An 18995-nucleotide genomic window follows, 5' to 3' on the forward strand; every position below is an offset into this window, starting at 1 on the left:
AATATTCATTTCTACAGAGCGCCTCAGATCTCCTCATTGTTGATGGAATGTTCCGCAAAAGGAGATCGGTGTGTGTGTTTGCCTCAATAATCTTTTTAAGCTAAGATCTCTTCCCCCAATGAACCCTATGCTGTAGCGGGGTGTCCTTCTGCCAGGGTGTCCCCTTACACCCAGCAGGGGAAGCTTTCCAAACCTTGGTGGCCACATAGAGTTTTTTGAGTGTTCCATGTTGCTTCTTCTAATATCTCTCCAGTCTTAGCTTGTGTGCCCTATCAGTGGATCTGAGACTTTGATTTTGTTCTGTATGTTCATTGATTTCTTTGATCACACATAACGAGAAAGCAAAACAACCTTCCGGACCATCGTAGTACATCAAAGAGTATAAGTTTATATTTCTTAAAAGGTAGGACTTAAAGGCACTTGGTGGCACACACCTCTAATCTCAGCATTCAGGGAGCTGAGACAGGAAGATCACAAGGACGAGGTCGGGTCTCACTACCTCACAAGACTGTGTCTCAAAAAAAAAAAATTTCCTGAATGTTGTCTTTGGAGACTGTTAAGTGTGTCATTTCACCACTGTGTCTGAATTCATTGCCTTGTTCTGTTGCCTGGCTTCTTCCCCATGGAGATGAGCTTGACTATTGTACTGTGTTCACTCCCTGCCCTCTGTCTGCATGGGGCTTTTCCTCCACAAACACATCCATCCAGTTTAAAACCATCTGTTGAATGCTTTCTCTGTCTTTGGATCCTTTACACCCAAAGTCAACTGGTAATGATTTAGATCTCGTCACCTTCCATGTGTTCGTCTAAATCCCTTAATAAGCAAAGCACGGTGACAGAAAAATGTGGTGGGTTGAGTTGAGTGCCAACCTGAGTGGATGTCAACAGGATCACAGGAGGTAAAATGCTACGTGAGCATACCACGGAGAAACAGAAGACGAGCCACCAGCATCAGGAGACGTACAGTACCACAGACAGACTACCATCGGCCAGTTCTTGAAACTTGAGAATAAGCGGGAAACAAGTTAACCCAGAAAAACAGACTAAGAACAAAGAGTAATGAACTTAGGAGAGAAGGCCACAGGGACTGGAGAGATGGCTCAGCCGGGCACCAGCTGTTCTTCCAGAGGTCAGGTTCCCAGCAGCTCACAGCTGCCTGTAACTCCATCTCCAGGGGATCTAGTGCCTTCTGCTGGCCACTGTGGGCTCCTACAAATACACTCCATACATAAATATATCTATACACGTGCACACATGCTTGTGTGCACGTGTACATACATATATACATAAATTTTTAGTTTGATTTAAAAAAAGAAAGAAAGAAAAGAAAGTGTTTGTTTTTGCACAACAGACAGACTGCAGTTAGTGAGTTGGATTTAAGATGGAACCTGACCATTCCTGGCCTTCAAACACCAGGTTTTCTCTACTCTCAGTAGCCAGACCCCTGGTACCGACCACCTTACCTGAGAGCCATCCCCCAGGAGCTAGCCGTCCTTAGGCTTGGGTGCATCTGGTTTCTTCTCAAGAGCTTGAATCAAAAGGAAGAGGAATGATGACAGAAGTCCACAATTTAAGTTGGGAGAGAACTGGAAAAAATATACAGAGAGACACAGACACACAACACACACACGTTTTCTCAAAATCATTGGTCTTTTCAGGTTGAGTTAGCAAGAGGCCAACCCCACTGCCTGTGGTTTGTTCTTCAAGGGCTGCAGCGTCTTTTGCAGGGAAACTGAGTGTTCTCTTGTGCTACTAGCCTTGTGCTGTACGTTGTCCACCGATTTCCCCGACTCTTTTCTCCGTGGGCTAGAACACAGCTGGCTAAATAGGCCATGGCACACATATGCTCCCATGTCTGCTGTTAACTGCTTTATGGAAGCGTTTCACACTCCAAAGGTCCCCATGTTGTTGCCATGAGGAGCTGCCTGAAGAGTCGCGTTTGGCGCTAAGAGATGGAGTCCCACCCTGTCATTTTTTTTATGGTTTCTGAGCGAAATGCGAGAGTTTAGAAGTATGGGGGGAGGGAGGGATGTCTGAGAATTTCCTTGATCTTCATTTGCCGTGGAAGTTGGGCAGCCGTCACTTCTAAGTAACACACTTCTCTGTTGATCTTATCTTTACAGCCAAACATCCTTCAGCGAAGTGAATCTTTTCTTCATGTGGGCTGCTCAGAGAGACTTAGTTAAGTATAGTGGTGGAGAGAGATTATGGCACTAATGCAATTCTGTTTCGTGCTGATACAATGTAATACATGCATAGGTTTATGCGAGAGGACCGTTTGTTCCCAGCAAATTGAAACAGTTTCTAGGTTTTTTCATCATGACGGCCTAGCTACTATTCAGGTAGTAGACCCTCCCCCCCCCCAAAAAAGTGTCTCTTTTACAATTTTATATTTAACTGTCCCTGTTTTTGCCTTTTGAATAGCAGCTTCCACAGCTGTGTGTGGCTTCTTCCTATTTTTCCCATCACCATGGAAAACATTTACATTCTCCTTTAAGGCACAGAGCCATTGGTTGGCTCGTGGGTGTGGACTCGGATGGAGGAGTCCCCTGCCTCACCTCCCAGAGTATGTGTCTCACCATGAGCATTCCCTGGCTGCCAGGTCTTGATCAGGGCCCCGGATGACCCCGAAAGAGGAGCCAGTGAAAGGACACAACAGCTCCCAACCTTGGTTGCGTAGATTCAGTGAGCTAAAGAGGCTAAGAGTCGGGTCTCCACGGAGACCAATATTGGACGCACAGCCGTGCCTGTCCAGTCAATCATACACTGGCTGGACTTGGCTGACTGTCTTTTCACACACACACACACACACACACACACACACACGGTGCATCAGAGAAACTCAGTGAGATAGTTCACTCAGTGAGATCGAGACAAAAACCCTCTCATGTATAAGAAAGCAAGGGGACCACGTTTGTTTGCGTACAAAAGCATAGCGTATAAAACCACCCCAGCCACATCGCTCTTGAGGATCTCGTTGGTGAACAACCAAGTGAGAAATTCAGCCGCTCCTTCAAGGGCCCGGATTTCAGCATGCTGAGTCTGCGTCTGGGGGAGAGGAGGTGGGATGGCTCTCTCCCTGCAGGCCTAGAATTAGTGACTTGGAGTTCAGATGTCTCGGCTGCATTATGCCTTTGTTTTCGGGGTGGCGGTGTTCTTGGGTTTCACTTGGTGGGGAGAGAAGAGCCTCACGCTGATAATGTACTGAAAGTAAATGAAATTAAATAAGCGAAGCGGGCTCGTCACTCCTTCCTCCCCCTGGGTAATTCAATTCTAGCTCTGCCTCTGCCGACAACTCACAGGGGCTGTCTCTGTCACCCCGCTGGGGCCTGGAGTCTTAGCATCTAAATAAAAGTTTCACTCAAGCATTTTTTATGCTCCTGCCAGCAGGATCAGTGAGCTGGTGTGGGCGCATTAATGTAATATTCATACACACAGACTCTCCCTGCGCACGAGGCGATGTCTTTCCATTTTCATAATTATAAATGTTCCATAAAATGGCATTTAGATTTGCATTTAAAAAAGGAGGTTTGAATTCTAATAAGACTCTTTACATGTCTTTTATGATTCGGATTTTAACAAGAAACTCTCTTAGTTTAACAAGACCTTAAAAAAAGAAGAAGAAACTTGTAGCAAGACATGGCTTGGAGGATCCCGGGCCTCTCAGCCCCTGCATTTGCCATTTGAATTTGAGGCCTCAAAGAGCCGGGGGTTTTTTTTAATGCCACTTGAGAGGAAAACCTCCATCAGAGCACTTTCTCTGTTGCTGGTCCTCACCTCACATGACCTCCTACCCCACATGACCTCCCACCTGAAGAAGAATCAGCATCATTTCTTGGAGGGTATTTTCATGGGGGTCTCAAATTTTGGAGGGACGGGGATGGGAGGGGTAGAAAAACCCTGGGAAAATTAGCTTTCATTTGCTGTGGTTCATCTCATACATGTACCCCAAGACCCGTCTGGAAGGATCTGTGCCCAACACAGAGTTTACTAACTGTAAATCCTACAAATGAAAACAGTTGCCCAGAGGATGGGCAGCCTGATCTACATTGTGAGTTCCAGACCAGTCAGAGCTATATAGTGAGACCCTGTCTCAAAAACAAAGAAGAAGCAGCGGTGGGGGGGGGGGTGACCGGGGAGAGAGAGGGAGGAAAAGGGGGAGAGAGAGGAATAAAGGATAGAAGAAGAGTCTATGAACAAGGAAGTTGACAACAAGTCAATTGAATAAAACAATAACCACATAAAGAAAAAAAAAAAAGGATTCCTGATTTTCCTGATTTATTTTTTTAGTTTTGGCGGGGTGGTGCACAAGCACACGTGCACGTGTGAGTGCACATGTGAGTTGCACGTGTGCGGTGTGCGTGCAGGTATGTGCAGAGGCCAGAGTCAGTGGCAGTTGGAAGACGCTGAACCTGAGTTTCAGGAAGCCAAGGCTAGAACCCCCTAAGAGCAGCATACACTCTTAACCCCATACCATCTCTCCGACCTCCAATCTATGTTTGTGGGTTTTCTAAGACTTTTATTTTTATGTGTATGAATGTTTGCCCCATAAGGGCCTGGTACCTTCACAGGCCAGAAGAGGACAGCTGAGACCTTGGGAACAAAGTTGCTGTCTGTGAGACACCACGGGAGCCCTGGGAACCAAAGCAAAAGCAGTGAGCCCTCAACCACAGGGCCAGCAACACTCCAACCCTGTGAGCTGGGTTTTTAAAACTAGGCTGGAAATAGCTTAGAAGCAAAATGGCCATCTTAGTTGTGTGGCAGGGGAAGGGGTTGTGTTTTTGAGGGGCTGGAAATTGAACTTAGGAAATTGAACATGTGCTACGCAAGCGCTCTACCACTGAGCTACATTTCCTGCTCAAAAAAATTTTAAACAAAAGCACATGAAGCACTGAAGCAAAGCACTGCCTCATAGCCGTTGCTGAACAGACGTTAGCTATTGCGAGGTCCAAAAACAGAAAAAACCCTTAAGTTTGAAGACCCCACACCATGGCCCACCTAATTTGTTTGTAGTTGTGCCTATTTTGTTGTGCAGATTTGGTTTGCTGGTTTTTATAGAGGTTTATTTTAATGATGTGAATGGGGGGTAGGTGTGTGGGTGTAAGTACAGGTCCTACAGAGGCCAGAGAAAGGTACCATCCTAAGCCAGGTGTGGTGACACACACCTTTAATCTCAGCACTCGGGAGGCAGGGGCAGGCAGATCTCTGAGTTTGAGGCCAGCCTGGTCTACAAGAGTGAGTTCCAGGTCAGCCAGTCTGTATAATGTTACTTGTATGTATGTTTTTGGGACTGGCCATTTGGCACTGGACAACCAATTAAGTTTTCTTCCCTGGCAAAGACCACCTCTCCCACTCCCAGCTCTCCTCAGCTGCCTAAAATTCTTTGTGTAGGGTTAAGGCCTTGTACGCGTTTCCCTGACCAGTTTGGCAGGTCCAATGATGTCATTCTTATACAGCTCACACTGGGGACAGTTCTGTTGCTGAGACTTGATGTGTGTGGCTTCTGATGTCACTAGGAAACACAGTCTCGCAGCAAAGTCCCTGGTCCTGCTCTCACAAACTTTCCACCCCCTTTCCTGCAGTGCTCCCTCAGTCTTAGGGGCAGGAGCGTTTTGTGGGTGTCGTCAGTGAGACTGGGCTCCACAGCTCTGCATTTGGATTGGTTGTGCTGGATAAGGAGTGAGGACTACACCTACCTGGGGGAATAAGGACAAACGTTTGTAGATTCGCATTGTGGATGATGCTGGTTTAGTTAGAGGTTGTAAATTTTCCTCCAGTAACCATGATTTTACTAGGACCAAGTAGTCGGCTAGGTTTCTACCATGAGGGGTAATTTCCCTCTTGTTGAACAGGTCTTAAGTCCAACTTAAGAACTGCTGGTTACCGCCAAGGTACATACATGTACCACACATGTGGTTATTGTGCCCTGCTGGTCATCAGTCTGGTTCATGAGCATCATAGCAGGCCGGGGCTGTCGTTTGACTCTCTCCTTTGGAAGTCTCGTTGTGTTGTCATAATTTTTTAAAGAAATAATATTTCTTATTGATTCTTTGAAAATTATATAGATGGGAAATTGTATAAAGTTGAATAATGAGATCACTTACTGCTCTTGCAGAAGACCTGAGTTCAGTTCCCAGCACCCACATCAGGCAGCTCACAACTGTCTGTGACTCCAGGTCCAGCGGGTCCAGTGCCCTCTTCTGCCCTCAGCAAGGACCTGATGCACATAAACTCAAACAGGCACACATACAAATAAGCAAAAAAAAAAAAATTTAAATGAACATTGTATAAATGTATATACAGTATATTTTTAATGATTTTCTTTCTAAATTTTCATGTCAACCTGTAAAACATTTGGGTTGGAAAACTAAAAAGTAAACACTAAGCTTCTTTTAGCCCACCCTCTAATTAAGAACTGTAAAGTCGGGGCCAGCGAGATGGCTCTGCAGTCAAAGGCACTTGTTGTGGAGTCTGACTCCCCGAGTTCAATCCCCAGGACCCCGCATGGTAGGAGAGAGGCACACTCTAAATAAACATAATTTTTTAAAAATGTGAAGTTAGGCCAGGGTTTGTAGCTTAGTGGTAGAGCACACCCTGGAGAAGAAAGGAGGGGACAGGAGCAGCGAGGAGAGGAAAATGGAGAGTTGTGGTTTTCTAGAGCTTTTAGTGGAGGTAGACACAGTGGTTTGTGCTTACAGATACTTGGGGTGTGGAGAGAGAAGGGTTACATGAGCCAGCACAGTTTAAATAAATAAATGAGGAGGCTATTAGTTTTTTATTTATTTTTTATTATTGAGAAGTCACTTCTTGCCTAATGTTTTGCCCCTCCTTTCTGTGAAGCAAGTATAAACCCCAGGCAGGAAGATGAATTAGGACTTTGGCATCCCAATAAATTTGTACCTAAGGAGGCCATTAAAAGCCAAGAATGTCACTATCCTGCAGCTAAAGGTTCATGTCAGCCCCAAGGTCTTCTTTTTTGCTAAAGCTTCTATGATTCTGAAACATACACACACACACACACACACATATGCATGCATGCGCGCGCGCACATACACACACACACACACACACACACACATAATGTACTTTGAAAAATCCAAGATCTGGTTATTATTGCCAAATTCACCTTGCATAGCCCTTCGCATGAACGTCACAAAAGCCATGTTCTCCGGAATAGCTGTCCAGGTGAAACACACTGGGACGATGGCTCAGTAGGTAAACCGCTCTGTGTTCACGGGAGGACCCCTAGCACCCACACAAAAGCTGGACAAGGTTACACTACTCTGTGAGCCCTGCACTGGGGTGTGGAGACGGCCACATTCCCCAGAGTTCAGTAGCCAACGTAGCCTATAGGTGAGCTCCAGGTTCCCAAAGAGACCCTGCCTCAAAAAATAAGATGGAGAGTAAATAGAAAAAGACACCCAGTGTTGACCTCTGACATTCGTATGTGCACATGCACACACACACACATGCACACACAGAAATAATGACAACAAAACCCACAAGTGGCTGTGTCTTTATTGTCCCTTTTGAAATGGCTGCGTGCATGGCAGAGTCCATTACTCACTGGAGCCTGTCCTTCCTGGTTGCGATTCATTTGACTTTTGATTATCTCTGTGTGGATTACCCAATTTAGAGCTCACAGCCACTGCAAATCCCTCATTCCCCAGAGTCCTCTTCCTGCCAATCAGTCCATATTTAGGCTCCCTCCCCTTACCACAAGTTAATGTATGGTTAGCCATTTTAAGCAATATTAGCATTAGATATAATTAGGAAGAAAATTAACTTTTTCCCCTAATCATATAGAAATTGTTGTACTTTGTGCTACGTTTAAACAATTACCCTTCCGGACTCCATCATTAATGTGAATAATCTAAAGTAGCTTAAATGGAAATTCTATGGGGTTTAAACAAAGCATTTTACTATCGTTCCTTTTAGGAGTGGAAAACATCTTAAGAGGGGCCCAGGAGCTGGATAACATCATCAAGCAGGGATACTTGGAGAAGAAAAGCAAAGGTATTAATCGAACCCATGAAGAGTGGGCCATTCCGGGGGGGGCGCGGAGAAGGGAGGTAGATGTTGCTAGACTATAGGATGCCTTCCTGGCACTGTGCTAGGCCAGTGTAAGGCAAAGACCAGGAAATGAAAGAGGTGTAGTCTAGTTAGTCGGTTTCAACCTAATAGAGAGGGCCCAAATCTTCAGTCAACTGTGGGCTTTATTGGGATTGGAACTAGCCCAACTATGGCATCTTTAATGGCACGTGGGAGGCAGAGACAGTCAGATCTCTATGAGTTGGGTGGGTGGGTGGATGATATTCTTGTCCTCGTCTCTCAGTGTGCGCCCACAAAGAGTGACACTTTAGCCAGGGAGCGGTAGTGGCGCACACCTTTAATCCCAGCACTCTGGAGGTGGAGGCAGGTAGCTCTCTGGGTTTAAATCCAACCTGGTCTGGTCTACAGAGTAAGTTCCAGAACATCCAGGGCTAGACAAAGAAACCGTGTCTTGCAAAACAAAACAAAACAAAACAAAAACAAAAACAAAACAAAATAAAAAAAAAGGAAGAAAACTATTTTTTCCAAGAATGTAGTCTTTCCAAGTATAAAGCAACCTACCTCCAAATTTCAGACATGCCCAGCTCCTGACCCTTTAAGTCATTCAATTAAAATAGGTGCTACAAGGGACAGAGTTCTTGTTTTAATGTTCAACAAGCAAACTGGTTTATCACACATTCTCAAAAAGAAAAAGAAGAGCTGGGCAGTGGTGGAACACGCCTTTAATCCAGCACTCGGGAGGAAGAGGCAGATGAATCTCTGTGAGTTCGAGGTCAGCCTGGTCTACAAGAGCTAGTTCCAGGACAGACCCCAAAGCTACAGAAAAACCCTGTCTCGAAAAACCAAAACGAACAAAATAATAAAGAGAGAGAAGAAGAAGAAGGGGAAGGGAGGAAGGGAAGGAGGGAGGAGGAGGAGGAGGAGAGAGAAGAGAGAGAGAGAGAGAGAGAGAGAGAGAGAGAGAGAGAGAGAGAGAGAGCGCAAGAAAGTCCATCTCCTGGCCATGGCATGTAGGACCTGGAGTATCATCATTTTGGTTCATAGAAAGCAACACATAAGGAAATACTAGCAGTTGGGTATAACGACGCATGCCTATTATCCCGGCACTAGAGAGGCTGAGGCAAAAGGAAAGCCATGAGTTTCAGGCCAGCCCGGATTACCCAAGGAGACTCTTTCTCCAAAAGGCAAACAAACGAAGATATCATAGAAAGTTTGAAAAATTCAGGGTGAGCTGTGAGCCTAAAGAAAGCTAGCTAGATGAAAGGCAGCCGTGGAGGCAGGGAGGAGCGACCTTCCTGAGACCCTGGGCCCAGAATGGAGTTCATCCTCACCACTCAGTCACTACGGGGTAACCTGTGGGAGTGAAAAGGAGGGTTTACAGTCCATTAACCTGGGAAATAAAACAATAACCCACTCGACTGTGCTGTGGTTTTACAGACTCTTGGGCGATTCTAGTTACCTGAATTTATGTCTCTTCTCTCCCTTCCGCGTAGATCATAGCTTCTTTGGGTCCGAGTGGCAGAAGCGATGGTGTGTTGTCAGCAGAGGCCTCTTCCTCTACTATGCTAATGAGAAAAGTAAGTGTTCTCCGTTTCCACAGCAGCTCCCTCGCTCCTGGATGCCAGCGCTTCGTAAATTCTCCAGCACTTAGATGTCTAGATAACAGTCCTTAACTAACACCCAGAGAGCAAGGTGCTTAAAAAGAAATAGACCTGGGTAACTAACGCCTTGCCTACCACCAAAAACACAGACCAGTTTAGCACTGTTTTCCTCTTTAAACACTAAGTGTGGTCAAAATACGGAATACAGGTCTGTAGCCCCGGTTCTTCACAGCGAGAAGGGAGGCAGATGTTATAATGAGATAAAAGTCAGAAATTACAGGAAGATGGGAGGCAAAAGCAGGAGAATCCCCCAGAACCGTTAGACCGGCTAGCCTGATGTACACAGCAGCAAACAAGATTCCCTGTCTCAAGCAGATGGACGACAAGAACCAACACCAAAGTCCGTGCCCTTACCTCCATGTGTGCACCGTGGCACGCATGCGCCTGCACTCACCAACAAGACCATGTGCATACATACGCATGCAAGTGAGAACACTTATACACACAGTGTTAAAACAAGACAAACAACAGCAAGGAAAAAATTAAGGTGTCAGGCAGGATAACACACTCCTGCAATCCCAGCACTTGGAAGACTGAGGCAAGAGGAGCGCATGTTGAAGGAAGACTAGCCTGAGCCATGTAGTGAGACTCTGTCCAAAGCCAAGAATGGGAGCTATAACTCGGTGGCAGAACAGTTGCCTGGTGTAGGCGAGGACCTGAATTCAATTCCTACCACCACACACAAAATAATAATATAATGACAATAATCCGGAGAAAGATTTAAGCAGTGTTTAGCAATATCCCACAAGTAGACTCTTAGGGCTCAAACTTTCCAAGAGCATATTCACAACTATCGGGAATTAGTAGTCCCGTGGACATCACTGGAGCCACAGATTGTTGAAGCCTAAATAGTTGTTGTACCCAAGAGACACCTTCAGCCAGATGGTAGCAGTAACAGCCGAGTGTTGACTCAGAGGCAGTGCCTTAATGAGCCACTGCGTGCCGTCCCTAGAAGACTGCTCATCCCTCTGAACACAGCTACATAGGCTCTGAGAAGGGAAGAGAGGGTTTCGGCACACAGTTGTAGGAGCTACAAATAAATACAAACTAAATGTTAGTATTGTAAGCCGGGCAGTGGTGGTGCATACTTGCAATCCCAGCGCTCAGGAGGCAGAGGCAGGAGGAGCTCTGTGAGTTCAAGGTCGGCCTGGTCTACAAAGAGACTTCCAGAGTTATTACACAGAGAAGAAAAAAAAAACTAAACAAAATGAATGCCAGCTCCCAAGGAAGAGACAGGAGGGAGAGGAGATGAGCCAAGTACTCCAAGGGGCTTCCTTGGGCTTGGCCACCTTTATGCAGAGACCAACGGTAGCGCTACAGAGGCCTTAGATTTGCCTTCCAGTCATGTGCTGTCTGCCCCCCTCCTTCCTTTCTAAACTGCATCCTCCTGAGCCTAGACACCTAGCCTGAGAACAGCCTCCCGGCACCTTTGGGACCACCATAGCAGAATGAGCTACAGTTTGGTAGTGACCTGGAGTCCTTAGGACCTGTTGACCTTGTGAGGTTTGCCTCACCCTACCCCTCCTCCTGTCGCTGGCTTCACCTTTGGACCATCGTGGATTCCTCAGAATCTTTCCCACTCAGGGGTACTAGGAGCTGACAGCAGCATGCTGGAAAACTGAGCCGGGGAAGCTCTGTGGCCTGCAGTCCCCAGCTCACTTGCAAGTTCAGCGAGTGTGGGTTCTCGCCTGAAGGTACAGATGCTTACCTAACATGCATGAAGCCCTGGGTTCGATCCTCAGCACTGCATAAAACCAGCATGATGGCGCATGCCTGCAATCTCAGCACTCATGAGGTGGAGTGTGGATGTCAGGAGTTCAAGGCCATCCTCAGCTATGTAAGTAGCCAAAGGCCAGCCTGGGCTTTATAAGCCTCTGTCTGAACAACTTGGCTAATTGATTAATTAGTTAATTCTAGACCTACAAAGCAGTCGCTCCGTTCTTCAAACTAGTATGATATTTGGACCACTATAAAACTGTCCATCATTCCCCTTGCATTTAAATAAGTGGTTGGGGTGCTGGGTAAAATATGCCATAGTTAAGAGCATTTATTGCTCTTGCAAAGGACCCAAGTTTAGCCCCTAGCACCCATGCGGTATCCCATAGCCATTCGTAACCCCAGTTCCAAGAGATCTGATATCCTCTTCCGGCTCCTGGAGACACCAGACATACTCATGGTACACATATATGCGTGCAAGCAAAACACCCATACATGCAGAATTAAAATAAATGTCTTTTAAAAATGCTGATAAGTCTTGGCATATCTGGGTATAAAGCCAAGTCTGTTCATTCAGAACTCAGGTCTTACGGTAAGAGGGGAGGGGGAGAAAACAGAGAGCAAGAGGCTTGGAGACTTTTATTGACCATTTTGCCGTCAGGGTGAAATAAAATCTGGCGACCAAAGCAACAACAAAACATTTTAGTGGCCAGTTAGAGCAAGGAGGGATACTTTAGCACAAAAGATTCTGGTGTCAGAAAGCACTGTTGCATGGCTCCCCTCTCTCCAGTCACTCCTTATTGTGCCCAGGACATTTTCTCAGCAGGTATAGTGTTTGTGTGTTTCTTTTAGCTCAACCAGGTAAAAATAGAACCTTTCCCCCTCTCTCTTGCTCTCCCCCTCCCTCTGTTTGTCCTTCAGTTGCCACCCATTACCATCCAAAGACGTCTGAGGCCCTGGGTTCAGTCTTCAGCCCTGGACGGGGTGAGGGAAAGACTCAATTCCAATTCCCTCCTCCTGACAGAGGGCACCGACATCACCCAGTCACTGCGGTTTCTGCCCTCGACATGTTCTGTCTGAACCACAGAACACAGGCACAACCTCTCTCAGGGACATAGAGGAGAGTCCGATATTGTTTTTTTTTTTTTTTTAGAATAGAGGTGACTGGCAGAGTGACATCTCTTTCCCTTCTTTAGGGTCCCTTTCTCTTTGTTTCCTTCCTCATCCTCTCCTGATGCATTCATTACTTGGCTACTTCCCAGTTTACCTCTTGGAAGAGGATCCAGCACTGAGTTTGAATTATTCTTCCTCCAGCATAAATCCCCCTCCTAGCTCACAGGGGAGGGGAGCGAGCGTTTGAGGTAGGGTATGGAAGGAGATTCAGGGACTTGAGGATAACCCCTGTGCTGCTGTGCCCCTCCTTGAACGTGAACTCTGCTGGCCCTGATAATAATGTTTGGGCTCTGTAATAGCTTTTGAGAGCCCCGCATTTACAACCACTCTCCGTGCTGTAATAACTCCAGCTCTCGGTTATTATAGATCTCTTAACATTCTAATAAATTCCCCGTCTCTCTTGTACACTTTTGGTAAAATAACCTTTCATGTTGGATTTCCCTTGCTTGGTGCTGATCTGTCTGACCGTAGCCTCTTCCCAGGCGTCCCTAATAACCTTTCTCCGACAGCTGTGGTTCCTCGGGGATGTAACAGCTGTTTGTGCTTTTTCTTCTCCATCCCATAGAAGATGCCTTCCCTTAGCTGTTGTGTCTCTCTAGAGATGCAGGGAGCTTTGCTATCTTGCAGGCAAGCAGCCCAAAGGGACCTTCTTCATTAAGGGCTACAGTGTCCGCATGGCCCCCCACCTGCGAAAAGACTCCAAGAAAGAAGCATGCTTCGAGCTGACCTCCCAGGATAGACGCAGCTATGAGGTAGGATGGCCTGGTGATCTTTATTATTAGCCTTGCATTTTTCCTTGCTGCTGCATGTGAGCACATGGTCGCTTGTCACTCAGCTGGATTCCATCCTCCGTGATACCCACTCATTTCTCCCCAGTTAAGACCTGCTCTCTGGCTCCATCCTCTGCTGTGTCATGCCCCTCCCCTCTCATCTGTTGCTGTGCTCACCCTAGATACCACATTTACCTGGCTTCTATCTCTTTTCTATCTCTTTACCCCTCCCCTCTCTTCTCAGTACCACCCCACAGGTGAGAGTCTTTTTTTTTTTTTTTTTTTTTTTTGGATTTTCGAGACAGGGTTTCTTCGTAACTTTTGGTTCCTGTCCTGGAACTAGCTCTTCTAGACCAGGCTGACCTCAAACTCACAGAGATCTGCCTCCCGAGTGCTGGGATTAAAAGCGTGCGCCACCAACGAGAGTCTTGTTTATTGCAACCCACAGCCCAATTCCTTACTCACAGGCTGATTTCACGACTGTGTTTCCTATTCTGTTTTTCCAACTTGTCAACCTTATATCCTTCCATGAAGCCCAAAATAAACAACATGTAACTAGAGTGAAATGTTTGCCTTTCTGTCCCCTGGGAGTGGATTTGCTGAGTCTCTAGGATTTCCAAACCCTTGATGGCAAGGGTTTCTGAGGCGAGATAGTGAAGTCTGAGGGCCTACAAAGTCTTGTCAATGAGAGACTTATTCCTCATTATGGTAATTTTTATATATTTTTGAATGTTCACTGCTTCTTTTTTAAACAATTAAAACTATGTCTGAGTGAATATATTGATGTTCATGAAGTATGTATTTTACATGTATGTATATTGTCTGTTCATTTGTAGATAATCTTTATTTTATCACATCTTCACTAAAGGTAGATAACTGAACTTTAGGAAGAAGAAAAAATACATTCAAAAATTAAACTAAAAATTTAAAGAACCCTTTGGCTTTTCCAATTCTCCTCAGCGCTCAAGTTTTTGCCCTTGATAGTGTCTTCACCACTAATTTGATAAAATGATCTATGTATTCATTATGCAATGTCCAGATGTTTTAAAATTTAACTGAAACTTCTCTATAGTTTCCTTTATAGACATTATGTAACCAATGTATGCACTCAGCATGTTTCTAAGCTATTTTTATTATTAAATTTTAAGATTACTTCATCCAGATAAAAGTTTATGTGAAAAGTTCAAGCCAGTATCCCTAGAGACACTTCCTAGAACTGTTTTTCAGAAGCCATGAATATGCTAGCGAGATGACTCAGATGGCTCATGGTTGCTGCACAACCATGGAAACCCAAGTTCAAATCCAGAACCCATGTAACAAGACAGATACAGTCTCACGCACTTCTTTAAGCCCAGCGCCGTGGTGAATAGACTCAGGGATGGCTGGGGCTTGCTGAGTGCCCGGAGTGCCAGTCCAGCCTAAAACACAAGCTCAAGGGTCAGGGAGAGACTCTGCCTCAAAGGAGTAATGCTGAAAGTGATGGAGGAAAACGTCAGTGCCCCCTGGCCTCTGCGTGTAGGCAAAGTGTATGTGAACTTGCTTGTACACACACATACAGAGAGAAAGACAGAGACAGAGAGACAGACAGACAGACAGACAGACAGACAGAGAATGAGAATGATAAAGCATGAACCTGTATTTCTTAAGCAGCATGTACTTTTTTTTTTTAGTTTTTTGAGACAAGGTTTCTCTGTGTAACCCTAGCTGTCCTGGAACTAGCTCTTGTAGACCAGGCTGGCCTCAAACTCACAGAGATCCGCCTGCCTCTGCCTCCCGAGTGCTGGGATTAAAGGTGTGTGCCATCACTACCCAGCTTACAGCATGTGCCTTTATTGAACCCTGGTGGCCATAGAATTAAAATGTTCTTTCATCTCAAGTTGATTCATTTTAAAAATTACCAAGGGTTGGTGCTTGGCCAGTCTGTTTTGTGGTCTGTTTGCTGCCTGTCTTTGGCTCGTTGACTCTCAACCACCACTCTGAGCAATGGATTCTTCCTTTGGTCCCTTCTTCCTCTCTGTATTTATTCCCACAGCCATCACCGTAGCTGAGTCCCTGTCACCTCACCCAGAGGGCTACTCAAACAGCTGTCTAATTGGTCGTCAGTCTCCAGGGGTCCCTATTCCAACCTTCCGAGCCACAGCCACTGAAAGAATCACCCTCACTCTTTGCAAGAACTGGTAGTGACTTCCTATTGTCTACATTTTCAGTCTAGGCAGAGCCCCCCTGCCTGCCCCTCTTGCGCTCCCCCTGTACCTGTTCTCCAGTCCGCCTGACCTGCTTGCGGCCACGCCTCTGACGTTCTCGCTGCTCACGTGGCTCCTATGGCTAAAGTGTTCATCTTCCTACATCGCTTTCCCCCCCGGCTCTCTAAAAAACCAACCCAAACAACAGTGCTTCAGCAGTCACAAGAAGTGCTCCCTGCCTCTTCTCAGCATCCTGCTGCGGGGTGGGCATCTAGCTCGTTGGTATAATACTTAACTTGGCATGTGTGAGGCCCCGAGTACCAGCCCTAACACCGGAAAACAAACCGCCTTGCTGTCAAAGGCCCCGCCCTGGGAGTATTCCCATCTCATGTCCATGCTGATTTGGTTTGTTTGGTTTTCTTTTTTCTTCCTATGAACTTTTCTCCCATAAATCTCTGATGAAGAAGTAATCAAATGAGTGTACATGAGCGTAAATGTCCTGACTCCAAGCGGCCCTCCCTGGCCTGGAGAATTGCCGAAGGCAGAAGCAGCTGCGTGAAATGTCTTGGCCTCTTTTTGAGTCGTAAGGAGATGGAGAACCCTAAGCTCCAGGCTCGAGTCTGAAACCCGGATTCCTTTGAGTCTGTCTAGCAGGAGTCCTGGCAGTTCTAGTCAAGGTGGCGATTAAATTAATCCCCTTACTTTTCTCCAGTTTACAGCTCTTAATCCAGCTGAAGCCAGAGACTGGGTGGATCAAATAAGTTTCTTGCTAAAAGGTAAGAGCCACCATTTCAAGTATGCATGCTGCGTGAGTAGATTTGCAGTCGAAGTTACGTTTTGAAAGTTTAATATAAAGGTATCCGTATGTGATTTTCCTGACCCTCTAGTCTCGCCCAGCCCACATTGCCCTTATCTATAAGAGCAAATATGGATGAGGAGAGGCAGACATCTGGAGATCGCCTCTGACGTCATAGCTTACAAGTCATCATTTGGGAAAGGTTCTGAAAGCCAGTTTAGCCTAAATCACTGGCTGCCAGCCCTTTTTATTCTGGAAGGGTAAATCATAATAGCCATCATCTAGTTGAGATCCAGAACCTTCCACCTCCTCCTCCTCCTCTTTTTTTTGTTTTTGTTTAGTAGGGTTCTAGACTCATCTTGGTGGTCATCAGGGACGCTGGACATGAAAAATAAATTGCTGTTTCCCAAGCCACAGTAAAATGTTCCTTGCCTTGGGATGGCAAGTCCCACCTGAAGAGGTTAAATGGCTGTTCTTAGAGTACCCTCTACTGGTCAGCCTGCAGGCCTGGCGCAGCAGCCAGTGGCCCAGGAAGCCTTGCCTGGGAGTGGTCTAGCAGGTAGATCTGACCTAAGAGGACCCTCATAGACCATCGCAGCAGGACCCTGCCTCAGCAAACCATAACACCAACCTTGTGCATGGCCCACGACACAGAGAGGAGCACAGCCACCCCAAATCACCAAGCTTTCTCATCACGGTTTATTATTCTGCCATAAGATTTTACTGTGGATCAAAAGAAGGAAGCGCCGGAGCCTTAATTACAAGAATTGCCTCTTTTGCTCACTGAGACCTCTGCTAGCACAAAAACAAACCGCGGTGTGCCCCGACAGCATCGCGTATGATAGACCGGAACTAGGCAAACACGAGCGTTGATGGTGGGGCTACAGGGCACACTCTCATCTAGGTGCCTAGGATTTATGCGTGTAATATACCCCTAAGTGTGTAAACCTCCATAAAACTCAATGCAGCTTTATTGAGCTGTACCCTGTGGTACTTTCAGAATCTCACATTGAGGAAATTATTCATTCCAATTTTATTTTAAAACAAACCAAATAATAACATATGGTTGAAGCCGCAAATGCGCCTTTGATCCTTCCCTCGTATGAAGTCGCCAGAATTCCAATGAAATGTGTTGGGAAATCGTTATTAAAAGCCTAATCAAGCCAAACAGTTTTATTGTGTTTTGAAATGAACTGTTCAAGTCTCTCCACCCTTCCCTTCCCCAGGGTACACTCAGCGTACTCACGAGGTCCTGCAGAGGCCCCTCGGTGGGGGTTTCCAAGGCAGAGAATGAGCTTCCCCCCCCACCCCCACCAGAATTGAAACCAATCTTCCTCCCTGCCCTGGTGCTGCCGTAATGGCTGAACATCCTCTACTCAGTGACCCCCTTTAAGGTCAGCCAGGCCATAAAAGAACATGGAAACTGTGCCGTTTAGCCGGTCCATTTGGTTGCATGACGGTTGTGTTTCTCCGCACCCCTGTTTCTTTTCTTCTGCTGCTTTCCCCCCATGTTTGTCCCCTCTCCACAAACAAACTTGTCTAAATTCTGCAACGAGATCATTAGGAGATGAGCTTCTGAGAGCTCAGACTCCACTTTAGATGTCCTGGCTCTGTCGCCTTAGAGGACCCGGGGCCATCACTCACCCATCTGGTTTTCTGCTTGGGGAGCAGAGCATGGCACCCTGGCAGTGCCCCGTCGGGCCTATCTTCTTTGCTTCACCTTGTGTTCTCGCTCACGTGCCCATACTTTTCAGGGCTGCTTCATTCTGACCAAGTTTTATTGCCAGAGAGGATTTATGTTGGTGGTTTAAACCTGATGCAGTGCCGGGCTGGCCTTTTCTGCAGATTCCGGCCACCGAGGCCTGCATTAGAAATAACAGCACTTAACCCAGTGTTTCCTTTCCCCTGACATGTTTTTTTCTCACCCTCCTCCTCCTTCACCCACCTTCTTTTCCAGCCTCTTTTTTTTCTACCTTCACTCATTCTTTTCTTTGTCCTGGCAGATCTGAGTTCCTCAACCATTCCCTGTGAAGAGGAGGAGGAAGAAGAGGAGGAAGAGGAGAAGGAAGAGGAAGAAACGTACGATGACATTGATGGTTTTGACTCCCCAAAGTCCGGTTCCCGGTGCAGGGCCGTGACCCTGCCTGAGCCCACAGAGGAAGAAGAGGACATTTATGAAGTCCTACCAGGTGAAGTAGTTCATCTTCTAATGACCCGCTTCCCCCTGCTTTCAGAAACTCTTGACCTGGTGAAAGAATGAAGCACTCCGCCAAAGGAATCCTAATCTAAACATTCTCTGACCGGGACAGCGTAGGACGTTCATGACTTTAGTACAGTGGTTCAGCCTTGCTCTGGGAGCAACATGAAATTCACCAAGATGTCTTTCCTCTGTGCCACTAATATTAAAGGCCAGAGAACACTCCCTCCGGGTATCCTTGGTTTGGGGGTGAGTTCTCATAACTCTCTAGTTCTCGCATATTCTCTGTAGACTCACAAGAATGACAGGAAGTTGTCTCAAAGTCGGAATTATACAAATGCCAACAAACCATTTTAGTGATACGGTAGAACTCCAATAGAACGCCCTCCCCACGGGTAGGCAGGCTCACTAGCGCCTCTGAAAGCACACGGTCATCACTGCCACCAC

At 46.3% G+C, this 18995-nt stretch overlaps 1 protein-coding gene across 1 annotated transcript in view; it reads left to right on the forward strand.

Annotated features, from left to right (window-relative positions):
- The window catches only part of Skap1 (src kinase associated phosphoprotein 1), a 291122-nt gene that overhangs the window by 227174 nt on the left and 44953 nt on the right, over nucleotides 1-18995 (forward strand). The window contains exons 5-9 of the mRNA XM_057774954.1: nucleotides 7939-8016; nucleotides 9546-9629; nucleotides 13230-13354; nucleotides 16268-16331; nucleotides 18355-18540. Of these exons, the coding sequence (XP_057630937.1) occupies nucleotides 7939-8016; nucleotides 9546-9629; nucleotides 13230-13354; nucleotides 16268-16331; nucleotides 18355-18540 (537 nt within the window). The remainder of the gene's footprint in view (nucleotides 1-7938; nucleotides 8017-9545; nucleotides 9630-13229; nucleotides 13355-16267; nucleotides 16332-18354; nucleotides 18541-18995) is intronic.

Source organism: Chionomys nivalis, chromosome 7 (genome assembly GCF_950005125.1).
Source record: "Chionomys nivalis chromosome 7, mChiNiv1.1, whole genome shotgun sequence".
Lineage (NCBI taxonomy): Eukaryota > Metazoa > Chordata > Mammalia > Rodentia > Cricetidae > Chionomys > Chionomys nivalis.